The sequence below is a fragment of the Jaculus jaculus genome, chromosome 8, assembly GCF_020740685.1.
Source record: "Jaculus jaculus isolate mJacJac1 chromosome 8, mJacJac1.mat.Y.cur, whole genome shotgun sequence".
Lineage (NCBI taxonomy): Eukaryota > Metazoa > Chordata > Mammalia > Rodentia > Dipodidae > Jaculus > Jaculus jaculus.
This window is the reverse complement of record NC_059109.1, coordinates 109,313,508-109,331,588: the sequence shown is the minus strand read 5'-3', so window position 1 is coordinate 109,331,588 and position 18,081 is coordinate 109,313,508. Positions and strand designations below refer to the sequence as shown.

The 18,081-nt window shown below is 52.1% G+C and overlaps 1 protein-coding gene across 2 annotated transcripts in view; it reads right to left on the bottom strand.

The window, feature by feature from the left end:
- Angpt4 (angiopoietin 4) overlaps nucleotides 1-17,874 on the bottom strand; it is a 41,871-nt gene extending 23,997 nt beyond the window's left edge. Inside the window, exons 1-2 of one of the 2 annotated variants that reach the window (XM_045156640.1) lie at nucleotides 17,584-17,874; nucleotides 17,177-17,473 (exon numbers count right to left, since the gene is read on the bottom strand). In XM_045156640.1, the coding sequence (XP_045012575.1) occupies nucleotides 17,177-17,467 (291 nt within the window). In that variant the 5' untranslated portion in view covers nucleotides 17,468-17,473; nucleotides 17,584-17,874. Of the gene's footprint in view, nucleotides 1-17,176 lie in introns of both variants that reach the window. The other variant, XM_004667981.2, reaches the window with a different exon arrangement.
- Nucleotides 17,875-18,081: the final 207 nt, after the last annotated feature.

Genomic DNA, 18,081 nt, shown 5'->3' with positions numbered 1-18,081 from the left:
TTTAATTTTTTTGTCTAATTATTTATTTGAGAGTGACAGACACAGAGAGAAAGACAGATAGAGGGAGAGAGAGAGAATGGGCGCGCCAGGGCTTCCAGCCTCTGCAAACAAACTCCAGAGACGTGTGCGCCCCCTTGTGCATCTGGCTAACGTGGGACCTGGGGAAGCGAGCCTCGAACCGGGGTCCTTAGGCTTCACAGGCAAGCACTTAACCGCTAAGCCATCTCTCTAGCCCTGACGTCTTCTTCTTGTTTATTTATTTTGCTTACTCATCACACAACCTGCTCCTAAGTTCTGCCTGCTGTGGGCTTCTGGTCTGTTGGTTTCATCCCTCAGCAGCCTGCAATGGGACTCAGCTCCCCAGGGAGGCTAGCGGGTGGCGGGCGGGGGCTCCCAGCGGCTGAGGCCTGCAGGGCTCTGCTGAGACAGCTTTCAGCATAAGCTTCCTGGAACCTGGGTTAGAGTGCAGACTTCCAGGCCTTGAGCCTCTGCTTGGGAACTCTAGCAGCAAGTTCATTCTAAGTAGGCCCTCCCAGCCATCTTTCCAAGCCTCTCAGAGGCCAAAGTCATTTCCAGGCTAGGTTCCAAGGGTCTTTGCTCAGGGCTTAGCTCAGGTCTGCAGAGCTGGCCTGGAGACTCAGGGTGGCAACTCAAGAAGCTTGGGGGCCTTCTTGAATGATTACAGCTCCCTAAGCAGGCTCTCTGGTCCCTTACTTGATCTGTGGCCACAAGTGGCTGGGTGGGTGGGGGGCGGCAGAGGCCACCCACAGCTGTATCCCATCACCCAATCTAGTAGCCCACCCACCAGCACTGGCCCTGGGTGGATAATCCAGGCCAGATGGCCCAGTTCAGCCAAGCTGGGGCCCTGGACACCAACACCAGCCTGGATGCCTGGATAGTGGGGACTGGAGCTGGTCCCAAGCTCAGACACTGGCTCGTAAGGCAGGAAAGGGTTCTGCTGGAGAAACCCCCGCAGGCTGGGATCTGCTGTTCTCTTCGACCCCTCTCTACCTCAGGAGCAGATATGCTCCTTCTCTCATCACCTTCCTGCTAGCAAATTCTCAGGCCTGAGCCAGGAAAGGGGGACTTGGACTCCAGCACCCTTCTAGTCTGCCACCACCCACTCATTCCTCTAGGCCTGGGTTCAAGTTCTGGCTCTGCTGTACTCTAGCTCCGAACCCTGGAAGGGCGCTGTGTGTCTCTGAACCTTACTTTGCAAGGCTGTGAGATGGGGGTCAGCAAACTGAGAACTTTGCTGGAAAGTGGCATTTGCAAAGGAGCTCTGATAGGCAGGGCCAGGGAAGAAGGAAGGGGGCTCCGGACAGACACGGCGCCTCCTGGCGCGTGCATGTTGAGCAGCTCCACTTGGGCTTGCGTGTGTCCTGTACTATGTGAACAAATGGACGTTAAGCGTCACATGGGTGAGCAGCTGTGTTTAGGCCAGTGGGCTCCGTTGTGCAATGGAGAGGAATGAGTGAGCCATTGACTGTGTGGCTGGGTGACTCTCGGGTGAGCATGCTGAATGAACTACCCTCTGACAGCCGCATACAGCGAGAGTCCACTGATGTGGCTTTCTAGGACAGTCAACATCTGCCCACAACAGGCCCTGGGCTACAAAGCGACACAAAGAAAGTTTGTGGGGGAGGGGTGTTGGCCATGTCCTATATCATGAGTCTGGGAGTAGTTTCGTGTCTGTACAGTTGCCAGAACTCATAGAAGTATACATGAATTTGACCATATTATACCCCAGTGAAAAAAACCTCTGCCAACACAAGGTTCTAGAAAATGTTGCAGATGTAAATATGTGTTGGAATTTTAACTGTTTCATGTGTCCATTCAGTAGTTACTTAATGAGTTCCTACTGGGTGCTAGGTGTCCTGGTGTTAGGGAGTCAGGGATGGACAGCAAGGAGCCTAAGGATTCCTGGGCTCTTCTACTCAACACACCAGTCAACTTGCTGTCATGATGTCTCCCATGGGGGGGAAAACACTAACCAAAAAAACCAAAAAACAAAAGTTAGGGCTAGAGAGATGCCTCAACAGTTGAGGTACTTCCTGCGAAGCATAAAGACCTGGGTTTTATTCCCCAGTATCCACGTAAAGTCAGTTGCATAAAGACCCTGGAGTGCTCAGATTCTCTCTGTCTGTCTCCTCTCCCTGTCTGTGCTTGCAGCTAACTAACTAAAAAAATATTTAAGAAAATGACTCACTATGAATGGGTTGGGCATGTTAGGCCAGGGTCCCAGGGAAAGCCTCATTGAGCTGAGACAGTGAGACAAGCCAGCTATAGAAAAGTCAGGAAGGCCGGGCGTGGTGGCACACGCCTTTAATCCCAGCACTTGGGAGGCAGAGGTAGGAGGATTGCCGTGAGTTCGAGGCCACCCTGAGACTACATAGAAAAGTCAGGAGGGAGGGAATTCCAGAAGTAAGTGTGAAGACCCTGCCTGAGGCAGATGGGAGCATGGCTGGTATCTGAAGAGCAAGATCAATAGCTTGCCATGTCTTTTCTGCGTGGGAGGGGGGTTGGAATGTTACACGTGGCTTATGGAAAAAGCATTTGACTACCAAGCAGAGGGTAAGGCCTTGGGGTCATTGTGTTGAGTGGCAACTCAGTTTTCTGGCTGGGAGACTTTGGCCAGGTAATTGCTACTGTTTGAGCCTCTTCCTTAAAACAGTGACAGGCACAACTCCTACCACTGGGCTGTTGGGCGCACTACTGGGTTTTTGGCCTGGTGTGTGGTCACACAACTAACATGCAATGAATGAATCCTGGTATGCGTGGGTCATGGGCTACCCCACAGAGGCGTTGGCTTACAAGAACCTGGCTGAAACTCATCCAGGCTGATCTGAATAGATGTCCCCCAGAGGTACTCTGAGTGAAAAACAGCATAATGCAGAGTGTCACCCACAGTGTGGCCTCACTCATGTAATCCTGTGGAGCCACTCTTTCCAGTGTGGGGTCATTTATGACAGTGTGGACCCACCTATGTGGAAGAGAGATGCAGATGATGCATTGTTGTGGGAACAGGAAGGCTGGGACCCATGTTGTCAGCCACAGTGACTAGCCCCTGGGGAAGAAGGACAAGGGGCAGACTGTATCTGCTCTTTGTTTTATGTATTTCAATTGTTTGGATTTAAAAATAATATAATGAGGGCTGGAAAGATGGCTTAGCAGTTAAGCACTTGCCTGTGAAGCCTAAGGACCCCGGTTTGAGGCTTGATTCCTCTCACGTTAGCCAGATGCACAAGGGGGTGCATGCGTCTGGAGTTCGTTTGCAGTGGCTGGAGGCCCTGGCACGCCCATTCTCTGTCTCCCTTTCTCTCCCTCCCTCTTTCTTTCTCTGTCTGTCACTCTCAAATAAATAAATAAATAAAAATAAACAATTAAAAAATACAATGAAGACATATGCAAGAGTAATCAATATATTTAACAACAGCTACGTAGACCAAATATTCTTGAGTTTTGTGTTGTTTAGCTTTCAGACAGGGTCTCACTATCCAGCACATATGGTTTCAACTCATGATTCTCCTGCCTCCACCTCCCGAGTGCTGGGATCATAGGAGTGCACACTGTGTCTGGATCTATCAGATATTCTGAGTGTGTGTGCATGGCCCCGTGTACATCATGGCACATGTATGGAGGTCTGAGGAGACAACCTTAGGGCGCTTGTCCTCGCCGTTCACCTTGCTGGAGACAGGGTGTCCCTTGTTATTTTTGCTACTTCATGTGCCAGTCTAGCTGGCCTGTGAGCTTCTCCATTTTCCTGGCTCTGCCTCCCATTGCCACAGGCCGGTTGGAATTACAGACACATGTGCCACTCGGCATCCACCTTTATGTGGGTGCTGGGGACTTGGACTTAGGCCAGTAGGTTTGCAACCACACAACCATCTTTAGCCACTGAAATTCAGGGAATCTGCAGATTTAGATTAAAAAAAAAATGATGTGGGGCTGAAGGGAGATAGCTTAGTGTTTAAGGCACTTGCCTACAAAGGCAAAGGACCCAGGTTTGATTCTCCAGGACCCATGTAAGCCAGATGCACAAGGTGGCACCTGTGTCTGGAGTTCGTTTGCAGTGGCTGGAGGCCCTGGCACCCCTATTCTCTCTTCCTCTCTTTCAAATAAATAAAATGAATTAAAAAATGATATGTGATTATTTTTGCCTACTAATCTCTTACTGAAATAATTTTTCCTTCATGCGTGAATAGGCCACAAACTGCCAGAGTGCTGGTCACTGTGCCTGGGGTTTTGTCACCAGTAGAAGTGACACATTGTCACGTGTCATCACATGGCTGTGTTCACCTCAATGCTTCCCCTCTCAATGAAGGAAGGGACTTATCTCTACCGCTCGATCTACGAAATAGATGAATAACAAAGCAAGGTTTGACTGTGCCAGACATCTGTTTTAGGTTTTTCAACTGTGTGATTAAGCCAGGCGTGGTAGCACACACCTTTACTCCCAGCACTTGGGGGGTCAGAGGTCGGAGGATCACCGTGAGTTCCAGGTCAGCCAGGGCTACAGTGAGACCCTACCTCAAACCCACCCCCTGAAACAAAACCCCAAATTGTATGATTCTCTGTACCTCAAGACCATTGGTTTCTTTTGTATATCTGGGCATTTAACCCCCTTCCAGTGCTGTGGAAGAAAGCAGGGCTTTGTGCACATGGGAAGCCAGAGAGGTCCTGGTGAGGCTTGCTCACATTCGGACAGCCTTAACTCAATGCCACCATGTCCCGTGTTGCATGGTCTGGCCTCTGTGAGCATTGCCTTCTGGGAAAAAAGTTTCCAGAAGCAGGAGCATGTGTGTGGAGCGGGAGGGGTGGAGCTGGGGGAGACGTTCTTCAGGTTCCAGACCCAAGCAGGTCCTGAGTGTGGGGCGAGGTAGAGATCAGATCTGGCCTCATGGAAAAGAGGAGAGGGTGGGGCAGAAACAGCCCAAGGGCAGGGGCCAGAGGAGGGAGAAGGTAAGAGGCAGGGCTCCAAGAGTCCCCGGGACTTGCAGGAGGCCCACAGGAACCGCTCAGACGCTCCAGATCTGTGAAAAATCAGAACTTCCCTAGCTCTGTGTGTATTTCGATTAATGTAAATTTTGTAATTTTAACATCTTAATTTTTTTGTTGAGGCAGGCTCTCATGTAGCCCAGGGTGGCCTCGAACTCCTCTTGCCTCAGCCTTTCAGGTGCTGAGATTGCAGACATGCGCCACCATATCAGGCTACCATTTTAACTTTTTGGAGAGCAGATACAAACTCACGGTTCAAGCTCCCAAGGAACCGAGAGTAATGATGTGGAAAGCAGGCTCCCATCCCTGCCCAGCTTGTGGATCCTCCCTTGCAGCGCTGCAGAGGGGGCTTCCGGTCTCCTTCCACACAGCTGAGCCTCTGACATCCCCCGCTGTGAACGTCCACGTGCACTTGTCACCTACATTCCTGCACGACTTCAGGAAGGGGATGAGTCCTTCCCAAGGGAACTGTAGGGTCATAGAGAGTGTGCCCTTGTGGGCACCACTGTTCACAAACTGCTGTTGGCAGAGGGCACTGCCAGGCCATGTGCACCCTGGGTTTGGAGGAGGATCCAAAGGTCTGCAGAGGTTGCCACAGGAGCTCATCTACCTGTATCTCCAACACCACACATCCACGCTCCATTTCCCCCACCAGGTGCCCCCTGACTCTTTATAGGCCGTCTTACACCTCACCTCCTATGAATCTTTCCAGTCAACCCATGCCATCGTTCCCAATGCCCATCCTGCACCACATTTCACACTACCTAAGGCCGCCACAGTTGCTCGTGATTTGTGCCAGCCCCCAGGAAGATCAGCCCCCATTGCCCCACTGCCAGACATGCACAGATGCTTTCTCAGTGTTTGCTAAAGGAGCAAATGGGTCCAGCTGTCTGGAAGGACTGGGTTTCCACCAGCTAGAAAGAGGTCTGGACTTCCAGAAGCCCAACAGCCGCTGCTGGTGTCTTAGGTGAAGGGCAGGCAGGAGAGGCTCCCATCCAGAGCATGGGCAGAAGAAGAAATGCCAGCACAGAGTCTGAGGGCAGGGGGGTGCTCTAGGAGGGTAGAGGTAAGCCTGCACTGAGAGGACCCAGCTTTGGACGTCTGCAGGAGGAAAGTTCTAGAAATGATCGTCTCACTCACATATTCAGAAAAACCATTCAGACAAGGCAAGGTCTGGTATGTGTGGTGCGTGCTGGGGGTTGAGGTGATGGGAAAAGATTGGGAACCAACAGTCAGGTATCTCTGAAGGAAGGTCTGGAACCCTACGTGGGTAAGATGTGGTCCTGAGGAAGATACAGACAGTGTTCTGGCAGCCTCTAGCTTTCACTGTTCCCATCATGCAGATGCAGTTGAGAAGGCTAAGGAAAAGCGTGCCACACCCATGCCACACAGCTTGTGAGTGGCAGAGGCTGAAGTTGTAAGGGGACAGCTTGGCTTCGAAGACCACAGCTTTGGCCCTCCTGGGTGGCTGCTGGTGGCAGCAAGCCTCTGGTGGCCCCAGGAATCCTAGTGTTCATGCGCATTGGGACAGGATTAGATACTGCAAAAATGTTGGAGGGGACCACCATGGCTATGTCGTGATGTCTTACCCTCTCTCTGGTCTCTCGCCCTGGAAAAAGTCAGCCACCATGACTGGAAGAAGTCCAAAATACCTGTGGGGGAGCCCATGGGAGCCCAAGCCTCTCACCACAGCCAGTGCAAACCCCAGCATTAGTTGCTCCTGAAGCCTAGATCCTTGAACCTGGAGAGATAGTTGTTGCTATTTTAAAAAATACTTTATTTTAAGCCGGGCGTGGTGGCGCACGTCTTTAATCCCAGCACTCGGGAGGCAGAGGTAGGAGGATTGCCATGAGTTCAAGGCCACCCTGAGATGACAGAGTTAATTCCAGGTCAGCCTGGACCAGAGTGAGACCCTACCTCGAAAAACCAAAAAAAAAACCTATTTTTATTTATTCATTTGAAATAGGGAGAGAGAGAGAGAGAGAGAGAGAGAGAGAGACAGAGAGAGAGAGAGAGAGACAGAGAGAGAGCGAGAGAGAGAGAGAATGGGAGCTTCAAGGCCTCCAGCCACTGAAAACAAACTCCAGATGCATGTGCCACCTTGTGCATCTGGCTTATGTGGGTCTTGGGAAATCAAACCTGAGTCCTTTGGCTTTACAGGCAAGTGCTTTAACCACTAAGCCATTTCTCCAGCTCAGTTGTTGCTATTGTAACTTCTCGTGGGGTCTTGGGAAATCTGTCATGCCATGCTGCTTTCCCAGAGTTTTCTGAGTTAGACTCTCTGACTTCCGGTTCCTGCCCTCTGAACCGGGCAGGTCATATCTCTTCATGCTATCCCTGGGCCTCAGTTTCCTTTTTTATGATGGAGCCAACTCGTGGCCCGGGAGCCTGACGGCTAAAGGCTCCAGCCATCTTCTCATCTCCTGAACCCAACAAGCCCAGACTGTGGGGTTCAATGTGGCCAAAGCAATTTGCCTTGTCTTTGCTGGACGTGAGGCCCAGGCATCCCAGGGCTCCCCCCCCCCCACCCAGGAGATTCTCCTCTGGGTTAGGGATCAGAGAAGCAAGATGAGAAAACAGGATAGAAAGACAGAGAATAATAAGAGGACCTGGGAAGGGAAAAGAGCCCTGTCCTGGGTCTGGTTGACGTCTCTTGCTAGCTGAGAAGCAAGAATCCCAGCATAATCAACAGGCGTTGCTATGAAGTTTGTCTACATGGTGACAATAGTCCTTTCATAAGGAGATACTTCACATGAGAATGCTAAAATCATAATGAACCAGGCGTCAGGCAGGCTGGAGTGTATATGGCCTCCCTCCAGCTATAAACCTGCGATTTTCTGGGAAGCAAGGCAAGAAACTCCATTTATAGTAAAAGACATGACTTAACCCCCTTGTGCAGCCCTTCTGACCCATGGTTTTGCCTTATCAGATCCTATCCAAGCACCTGGCTCTAGACAGATCCCATCTAGCAATCCTATCCAAGGTACGGAGGCGGGACATAGTTTAATCTCATTTATGGAAAAAGAGGGGAAAAAGGAAAAGTTTTCTAGCAACCTTTTGAGATGCAACTTTAGCAAAATGGTGGCTACTGCTAAGACCCTGTGTGACTGTCCTCTGAGAAGCCCACACCCATACTTAGTGAGTCTCTCTTACCTTTTCCCTGAGGGTCTTTATTTCTGTTAACACTACTGCCTAAATCTATGTCAAAAGTCTCTTTCTCAGGGCTGGAGAAATGACTTAGTGGTTCAGGCACTTGCCTGCAAAGCCTAAAGCCTCAGGTTCAATTCTCCAGTACCCATGTACACCAGATGCACAAGGTGGCGCATGTGTTTGGACTTAGTTTGCAGTGGCTGAAGGCCCTGGTATACCCATTCTCTCTCTCCTCTCTCTCTCAAGTAAATAATCTCTTTCACTTTTTCAGACTTAAAAAGATACTTTGTTTGCTTGTGTGCATGTGGTGTGGTATATGTATGTGTGTAGTGTATGCATGTGTGTGTAGACACATGTGCATGAGCTCGCCTGCACTGGAATGGGGGAGGAGCTTGCCAGTAGTGGCCAGAACAGAATTTTGGGTATATTCTCATTTTGAGCCAGACTCTCTTAGTGATACCAGAGGTTGCTGTTTTTTGGGATTCTGGGAATTCCTTGGTCTCTGCTCCACTTTGCAGGATGGGGTTGATAAGGCATGGGTGGCCACACTCAGCTGTTCACGTGAGAGATTAGAATTTGGACAGTTTCGGGATGCCTCAGGCCTTTACGCTTGCGTAGGAAATGCCCTTAACTGCTGAGCCATCTCTCTAGCCCTTTATTTATTTATTTGTATGTATATAGGCATGCTGGGCCTCTTGCCACTGCAAATCAATACCAGATGCTTGCATCACTTTTTTGCATCTGGCCTATGCTGGTGGCTTGGGAATTGAACGCAGGTCAGCAGGCTTTGCAAAGCTTGAAGTGCTGAGCCATCTTCAGTCCCTAAAATGGTCTGCTTAATAAACTCCAGCTCTGCTTCAAGCTGGCTCCTCCTGAAATTCTTCTCTGCAGTGAAATCAAGGACGCTGGCTTTTCCTGGGTCCAGGTCTCTGAAGAGCAAGCTTCAGGCCCTTGCACTAGGCAATGTGGAACTGTATTTCAGGCTCTGCCCCATTTCTAATGGCAAGAACACCCCTGTCAGCCCCCAACCCCAGAGAGTGTTCTAGAAAGAGGAAGACCCGATGGAGTCTCTTCCCAGGTGGCATTCACCTTTCTCCCTGATCAGCTCCAGCCCAAGGCTCTTTTCTCATTTGGTCCGCAAAGGGAAAGAGTGACGGTCCCACTTGACTAATGAGTAAACTGAGGCCCAAGAGGTTAAGCATTGCCCACACTTGGTAAATGAGAGTTTTAACATAATGGCTGAGCTCGCCCATCTTGCATTTCTGGAAGCTGAGGCTAACTCTTCACAGATGACTTCAGGGACAGGATCAGGGTCAGAGGTGTGAGGTAATGAAAGCCAGATTCAGAGTAGCTCTTCCTGGCGGGAGAAGTGGGCAGGGAGGACGAGGTTTAAGGATATTGGTAAAGATTTGTCTTTTCAGCTGGAAACAAGGAATTGCATTTGATTTCTTGCTGTCTTTCATCTACCTGAAACATTTCCACAAGCAAAGTGCCCGAAAGAAAACTAGGAAATTGACTGGAAGTTGATCAAGGGCTTGGGAGCTTTTCTTTTTTTTTTTTTTTTTTTTGTGCTGAGCCACCACATGTTTCCATATTTTCCAGTTTTCTCATGCTGAAAATTAAGTTCAAAGCTGAGCAAGACTGCTGGTGGGAGGCCCGCTAGGCCTGGAGGCCAGGATGACTGGACAGTGCTGACTTCTCTCAACCTAGAAGTCTACTAACGCTTCCATAGAGCTTCCCTGCGTAGCAGCCAGGGGCAGCTCAGAAAGGGTTTTCCTTTGTTTAGTCCTTGGGGGCCACACTGTGAAGATTAATGGGCATTGTGCTAGGGCCGGGAGTAAGGAGCCGGAAGGCTCTGGTGGCCTATTTCTGAGGCCCAGTGCCCTTGTCTATAGGGCTTTGCTTTCAGATTCAAGGGTCCCCAAGGTCTCTCCTTGACCAGAGAATCCCCCTTCCCAGGTATTTACATGCTTTTAAAAAATATTTTATTTATTTATTTGAGAGAGAGAGAGAGAGAGAGAGAGAGAGGAAGAGGTAGATAGAGAAAAAGAGAGAATGGGCACACCAGGGCCTCTAGCCATTGCAAAAGAACTCCAGATGCATGTGCCCCCTTGTGCATCTGGCTTACGTGGGTCCTAGGGAATCGAACCTGGGTCCTTAGGCTTGGCAGGCAAATGCCTTAACCACTAAGCCATCCCTCCAGCCCTGTTTACATGCTTTGCCTCACTTTGTGTTCATCTGAGGTATTTGTCATAACCCCCCACTTAGGGTTCTTGTGGAGAGGCTGGAGGTGGCTTGTGGACCTGACTCCAGCATGGATTCTCCCTGACTCTTGTCTCTCTTTACCAGCTGCTGTACCCAGCCCTGCATGTGGATTCACCCATTTGATCTCCACACTAACTGCTCTGTGTCCCCATCCCAGAGATAGGAAACCTAAGGCCCAGAGAGGCCAAGTATTTGCGTGAGGCAATGGAATTCACAAACACTGTAGTGGGATGCAAGTCAAGGCAGCTGGCCTCTGTGGGCCTGGGCCAAGGCTGAAGTGTCACCGTGAGGACCCTGGGTAGACTTTCTGGACCCCTTAACTTTTGAGAGCTGCACTGCTGTGGAGAAATGACCTCAGTGCTGAGAACATGGGCCTAGCCTAATTTTTTAAAAATTATTTATTCATGACAGAGAGAAAAAGACATAGAGAAAATGGGTGCACCAGGGCCTCCAACCACTACAGACAAATTCCAGATGCATGTGCCACTATGTGTATCTGGCCTACGTGGGTACTGGGGAATCAAACCTGGGTCCCTAGACTTCATAGGCAAGCACCTTAATTGTTAAGCCATTTCCCCAGCCCTATTTTAATTTATTTATTTATGGGGGCAGTCCAGGGCCTAGCCACTATGAACTAGAGATGCATGTACCACCATGTGCATCTGGCTTATGTGGGTTCTGGGAAATCGAACCTGGATCCTTGGGCTTTGCAGGCAAATGCTTTAACCACTAAGCCATCTCCCATATCTCCAGCCTCCTAGCCTGATTTTTGCTCTTCCTGAATGTGTGAGCTTGGGAAGATCACCTCACCTTCTTGTGTCTCAGTTTCCTTACCTGTTCAGAAATATTCCCACCTCTTAGGACAATCATAAGAATTCAATGCTATAAATACACAAAGTGTGTGGCACACAGTAAGTGCCTAAAAATTGCCAACCATAATTTCTCATGCCCATCTCTCACTCTGGGAGATGGGGAGAATGTTGAGTTCCACGGTGACTTCCCCAGGGTGCCACAGCTAGTCAATGGCACCTCTAGGACACACTCCCTCCTCTACAGTTCCATTTGCACAGGACCTAGGCATCCCTCAAGGCCACTAAAGACATGTCAGAGCCCCTCTGAGGTGGCAGAGTATGGCAGGAGGTGAGGATCCCCTCCAGGTCTGGGGCCCGTGGCTGGCATTTCCTACCCCAGCAGGAGACAGGGAGCGGGTGCACACCCCAGCCATACACACTCCAGGGCCCTGGAGAAGGGGGTCAGCAGAAACATGTGGCCCTGGCCCCATAGGACAGTCAGCCAAGCCACTTGAACAAATAAACCGATCCCTCTGGGGTAGCTGGAGAGCCTCTGCTGCTAGCCTCAGCCCAGACACCAACCAACTGCTCATCCTCAGAGCAGCTGTTTCTAGATCCTTCTTGGAAAAATCACCCCGTTCCTCTGAGAAGCAGAGGCTGTTCGCTCCACCCCACCCACTGAGCACCAACCGCTCAGAAAGCCAGCCGAGAGGTTAGGAAATCAACCCCAAGATATTTCGTTCGGCAACAGAGATTCATTTCTTGTTTGCATAACCGGAGGCTGGAAATGCCAAGAATTTACGGGCAGCCTGGGGAGCGCCCTTCAGTCTGGGAGGGTCTCGGGCTGGCCAGGACCCCACACTAGGCTCACGCTGGATGCCCTTCTGACCCCCGGCCAGCATGCCAGACCGTGGAGCTGAGGAGCTGAGTGATTATTCTGAAGTTTAGACTGACCCGCCCTCCCCCATGGCTGCCAGTGGAAGGGGCATAGAGCTCTGCTGAACAGCCTGGCTGAGGGTGGCACTGGCCTTAGCTCTCGTGTCCTGGGAGTCCAGGGTGGGCACTCTCAGGGAGGTAGAGGCAGGTGAGGAAGACAGACAGAGAGAGAGAGAGAAAATGAGAGAGAGAAAAAGAAAGATGGAGACAGAAATCGATGAGATACTGAGAGAGACAGATATATAAATACAAAGAGAGATAGACATAGACAGAGAGAGAAATAGATATGGAGACGGACACACAGAAACAAACACATAGAGACACAGAGAGATCCAGAGACACAAAGAGATAAAGATAGAGACAGAGAAATAGATAGATAGATAGATAGAGAGGGAGAGAGAGAGAGAGAGAAAGGGAGAGAGAGAGGGGCAAGAGAGAGAGCGTGCGAGAGAGTGCACTGATTTGGAATCCCAGGCCAACTTTTTTAAAAAATTAATTAATTTATTTATTTATTTTAATTCTTATTAACATTTTCCATGATTACAAAATATATCCCATGGTAATTCCCTCCCTCCCCACCCCCACACTTTCCCATTTGAAATTCCATTCTCCATCATATTACCTCCCCATTACAGTCATTGTAATTACATATATACAATATCCACCTATTAAGTATCCTCCCTTCCTTTCTCTTCCCTTTATGTCTCCTTTTCAACTTACTGCCAGGCCAACTTTTGATGGGAACAGGTGGGGAAGCAGCGTGTCTTGGGCTAAGCAGTTTGGAGCCTGCTCTGACCCTGGGATCCAGAAACTGGGGAAGATGTGCCTCCCTTGGGCTGTGGACACAGGTCAGGGTTGGAGGCTGGTGTCTGGGCTGGGTCTCCTCACCTATAGACAAAGTCATTCTGTGGGGATGGGGAGAAGGTAAAACAATGGAATTCCCTGTCTGGGAGACCTGGGTTCCTGGGTTGTGATTTATCATAAGTATTTCAAGACCCACAGTAACAATAGCGTGATCTGGAAAACCTACTGTGGCCGGGTGGTTTGCCTGCCAGCTTCTCTCTGCCCCACACCCAAGGTTGGGAACAGCTGCCTTTGTCCCCTGCTGCCTGCCAGGTGAGGCCCTGAATGAAGGGCTCCATGGACCCAGTAGGCCATGTGGCTGACCACTGAGCCGCCCAGTCCAGCAGGAACCCCTTTCCTTGGGTGGCCCTGCCCTGCCCCCTCAGGACTCTTGCCCTCAGTGGTTCACCCAGACAAGGGGGTGGAGCAGAGCTGGTGTGTAGCCCACAAGAGCTGCTGCCTATGTGAGTCACTGGGCAGGAGCTTTCCCGGAGTCCAGAGGAGGATGTTGGGGACGGGCGGGGGGGGAGGGGGAGGAGAGGATTCAGCAAGAAGAAAGGCAGAGGAGGGATGCAGGGAAGAGTAGAGGGAGGAAGAGTAGGAAAATAGCATGCAAGGCTGATTGGCCCTAGCAGTGGCATGACGGGGATGTGGTGACTCAAGGCCAAAGAAAGCACCTCACTTTCTCCAACTCTTGTCCCTTCCTGGCTCCAGAGAGGAGAAGGAGTCTGCAGTTGGAGGGAGAATCCAGGCCAAGTACAAGACACTGCTCCCTCGGGCCTCAGTTTACTCATCTGCACACTGGGGCAACAGGAGGCAAGTGAGGGGCATGAAGAGCTCACCGTAGGGAGAGTCTCTCCTCTATAACCCAGGTCAGCAGAACCTTTCTATGATACTGTGACAAAAGCCAAAAGGCAGACTTTGAGTTTCAGCAGTTCTGAGGCATGCCTGGACTGGGAGAGCCGCCAGAGGAAGGTACCAGCTACTGTCTGTGTGTGTGTGTGTGTGTGTGTGTGTGTGTGTGTGTGTGTGTGTGTGTGTGTGTGTATGTGTGTGTGTTACTATGTCAATTGGGGTGAGGTAACGACCCAAACCTGTTGCAGGAGCTGTGTCTCTTTTCAGGATGGACCCACTAGAAAACAGCCATTCGTCACTGAGAGCTCACTCCACTGTGTGCCTGGCACTGGGCAAAGGACATCCTGGCACTGTCTGTTGAGACCTCATGGAGATTGCCACCTCAGCAAGGCTTGGTGAGGCGAAGCCATTTGTCCCAGATCATATAGCTAGGAAGGCACAAAACTAGTGCTCTTCCCAAGAAGGTGGCAGATCCAAGAAGAGTGACTTCTGGGGGGGAGGGTATAGACCAGTGGCACTGACCTATAGCAGGCTCCACAGGCAGTGAATGCTAAAGGGCATGAGGGGGTGCCCAGCCCAAGGGGTCCCTTGCCTGTAAGATGACAAGACTGTCCACCAGAGACTGGCCTGCTTTGGGGACCTGTTGAGAGCACAGCATGGGTGGCTGACATCCCTAACCCCAAGAATCCCTACTGCCCTTGGGTCAATGTGACTAAGAGGGATGAAGGCTGAGCTCAGAGGTACAGAGGCTCAGGTGGGGACTGTGCTGGGACCCCAACAAGCCCATCAACCTGCTGCCGCTGTGCCCGGGTGGGCTGCCCCATGCCTGTCTGGTGCCTGCAAGCCAGGCAGCAGTTGAAGGTGGCGCCTAAGGGGGTCACAGAATGTTCCAGCCTCCCCAGGACCACGTAAGCCAGATGCACAAGGTGGTGCATGTGTCTAGAGTTTGTTTGCAGTAACTGTAGGTTCTGGTGTGCCCATTCTCTCCTCTCTCTCTTTCCCTCAAATAAATAAATACATAAAATAAAACAATTTAAAGATACGACATGCTGGCTCAGCCAATGTTTTCCAGGTGTTCAGTTTAGGGGATTTGGGCAACAAGAAGGTGGGGCTTGGGGGAGCAGACCAGTAGGGAATGAAGGCAGTGTCCAGAGGAGGGTTGACATGACCTGAGACAGGGAGGCGAGAGAGTCCAGGGTGGCTGGTCCAGGTAGGGATGGAGAGGGACAGGAGCTCTACTGGACAACTAGAAGGAATGGGGATGGCCATCAGTGTTATTTGTCACGAGCTCTGGGAAAAAGGAAAGCTGAGCTGTGGCCATTGGAATTAGGACCTGGGAGGTGGCCTGAGGAGGAGGCAGAGGCAGGGCTGCAGGCTGCTGCTTCTCACTGTTGATATCTTCTGAGTATGAGAGATGCTTGGGGGTGATCATACTCGGAGGGTGGGGTAAGAGTGACGTCTCTGGGGACACGAGGAGGAGGCTGGTGTGAGGAAGCTGGGAGACAACGGGGTGGAACACAGAGGGAGAGAACCCTGGGCATGGGAGGGAGGACCAGCTCCCTCTGGGCCTGAAGAAAGTTCTGGGGACTGGTAGGTGGATGGTGTCTGATGAAAGGTAGGACGGGGAGGGGAAGGAGACTGGAGGGGGAGGCTTGGACAGCTCGTGGAAGTTACAGCTAGCTGCTGCTGGAGATGCCCGGATTCCAGAGCCCAGCACAGCCCGATGCTCTCAGTGCGGGAGGCCAACGCCCCCTTCATGGGCACACGGACCCTGGATGGTGGTGGGCGGAAGTGTTGGGGGGACAGGCAGGTGGACAGCGGACTGAGAGTGGTGGCCTACGTGTGAGCGGAGGGAGGAGGAGGCCGGGTGTGTGCGGCAGGATGTGGGAGGACAGTCTTCGATATGAGTAGCACAGCCTGCTCACCTGTGATCAGATGGCCCAAGCGTGCACAGGACCACCTTCCGGACGCCCAGAGGAAACTCTCGGAACATGGACGGGTGGACATGGCTTCCTGAGCCATCCTCTTAAGGTTCCATTTTGCTGATATGATGCTTAAATGAGTGTGTGTGCAGAAGTACCAAGTGTGTATGCTTGTGTTCAGGGACCCAGCTTTTCCTGCTGACTAGCTGTGTGACTTAACCACTTTAAAAGCCACGGGGTGGGAGGCACTTGGGGATTGCCCGGACCCAGCCTGTGGCGTCAACTGCCAGACCTGTCTGCCGTCTAATATATTCTGAACCTACCTGGATTGGGTCACTCCCCTCCCCAAGCCACTCCTAAATTGGGCTGTGGGTTTCCCTTCCCTTCCCTTCCCCTTCCCCTTCCCCTTCCCCTTCCCCTTCCCCTTCCCCTTCCCCTTCCCCTTCCCTTCCCTTCCCTTCCCTTCCCTTCCCTTTTCTTTTCTTCTTCCAGTCCCTTCCCTTCCCTTCCCTCCCTAACTCCTAGCCCAGGGCTGTGGTTGGCTGCATCCTGGCTCCACAGGACAGCCTCCCTGTCCCCACACTCAGAGCCCAGCCAGCCTCATTCACAAGGATCAAACTGCAGTGACATCTTCACCCCCTTTCTCGTGGCCACCACACCTCCAATTCATGGGTGAGTCAATCAGCTATACCTGAAAAAAGCCAGAATCTGACTGTTGGCATGCAGGCCTCCAGCCCGCTCACCTGTGGTCACTGCTGTGGCCTCAGAGACTTTATACCTGGGCTGCCAGCCTCCATCCTACAGTCTCCTCTAGTAAACCTAACCTCCGCCTCCTCAAAACCTCACAGTGACTCCATGACACTCAGAGCAGACGCCAAAGCTCTTCCATGCCCCACAGGCCTTCGTGGCTAGCTCTCTCCTCCCTGACTGTCCATGCTCATTCCTCCCTCCCTGTACCCCTACTTCTGCTGAGGGTCTCTCTCCCCAAAAAATATCTGCCCCACTGGGTCACCTTCTCAAAGATGCCAATGATCTAACGTCATAAGGTCCAGCCCCGCCACATCTCATCCCCTCTGGCCTTCATGTAAGTCACTGTCTGACCCAGCAGGCATCTCTTTGGTGCTTCTTTACCTACCCAATAAATGGGGATGTATGGCTCTGTTCTTGCTGGGTACGTAGCCCTTAGAATAGGAACACTAAAGGTCGGCGCTCAGCGAATTTCTCTTGGATGAGTGAATGAATGAACGAAGTCTGTTTCTGAGGTTGCTCATCCTGGCGGGGCAGCCTCACACTCATCAGGCCCTCTCTAGGCCACCTACCCCAGAGGAACTATCATCCCAGAGCCCAGCCCCTGTACCCTGGGAAGAGCCCATGCTGATGGATCCTCACAGACCTGCCCAGGCCCCATCTCCATACCTTCTGCAGCCACTGCGTGTTATTCTCCAGCATCTTCTCCAGCTGTCGCACTCGCTGGGCTCGCCACTCCCCCAGGTGGAGCCCTGAAGCTGGCAAGTCCCTCTGGAGGCTGTTGGAGCCCCCGAAGGCCTCGGGCTCCATCGGGCAGGGGTCGGGCTCTGGCAGCACGAAGGTGTAACTGCACTGACCGTGCTGGACTCGGTGGGTCTGGCGTCGCCCTCCGGCTGCCTGGCCCCTCCGCTGGGCTGCGGTCACTGCGGCCAGCACGAGGAGGAGGCCGCCTAGCAGCATGGCTGGCTGGAAGAGCATCCGAGACAGAGTGTCTGGTCAGAGTCACCGGGGCGTGGTGTGCCCGCCCGCGTCCAGCCCGGGTCCGGATGCGCTGCTGTGACCGGCTGGGGACAGACCTGGCGGCAGAGTCCTGATGCCGCACTCTGCGGGCCAGCTCGCCTGGGCTGTTTATATTTGCTGCAGTCCCAGCTGCTGGCTTCCCCTGCGAGGCCTCGCCTCCTGCTCCCACCCCCAGGCGCCGGCACCTCGCTCCTCTCCCTGTCCCTTCTAGCCTCCTGTGCTCAGCCTGGCCCGTGCTGCCTGCTGGCACCCACCCCACCCTCCGCCTGGTCTCTGGGCCTTTTATTGCTCCATGGGACCTGGCCTCCCCAGAGAAGGACGCGCAGGACCACAGCCCGGGCTGTGCTTTCTCCCTCTACCCAAAGCATCTGAGCTCTCTTCCTCTGCTCTCTTCTCTCTCTCCTCTCTTTACCCCACCCCTGCCCCCCAAGGCCTGGTTCTCAAATTTCAACCCCTCCACCTTCCCCTTCTGGCTCCAAGTTAGGCTTGGAACACAGGCAGTGACCCTCGAGCTGCCCAGGGAGGGGTGGGAACGGGGCGAAACTGGGAGAGGC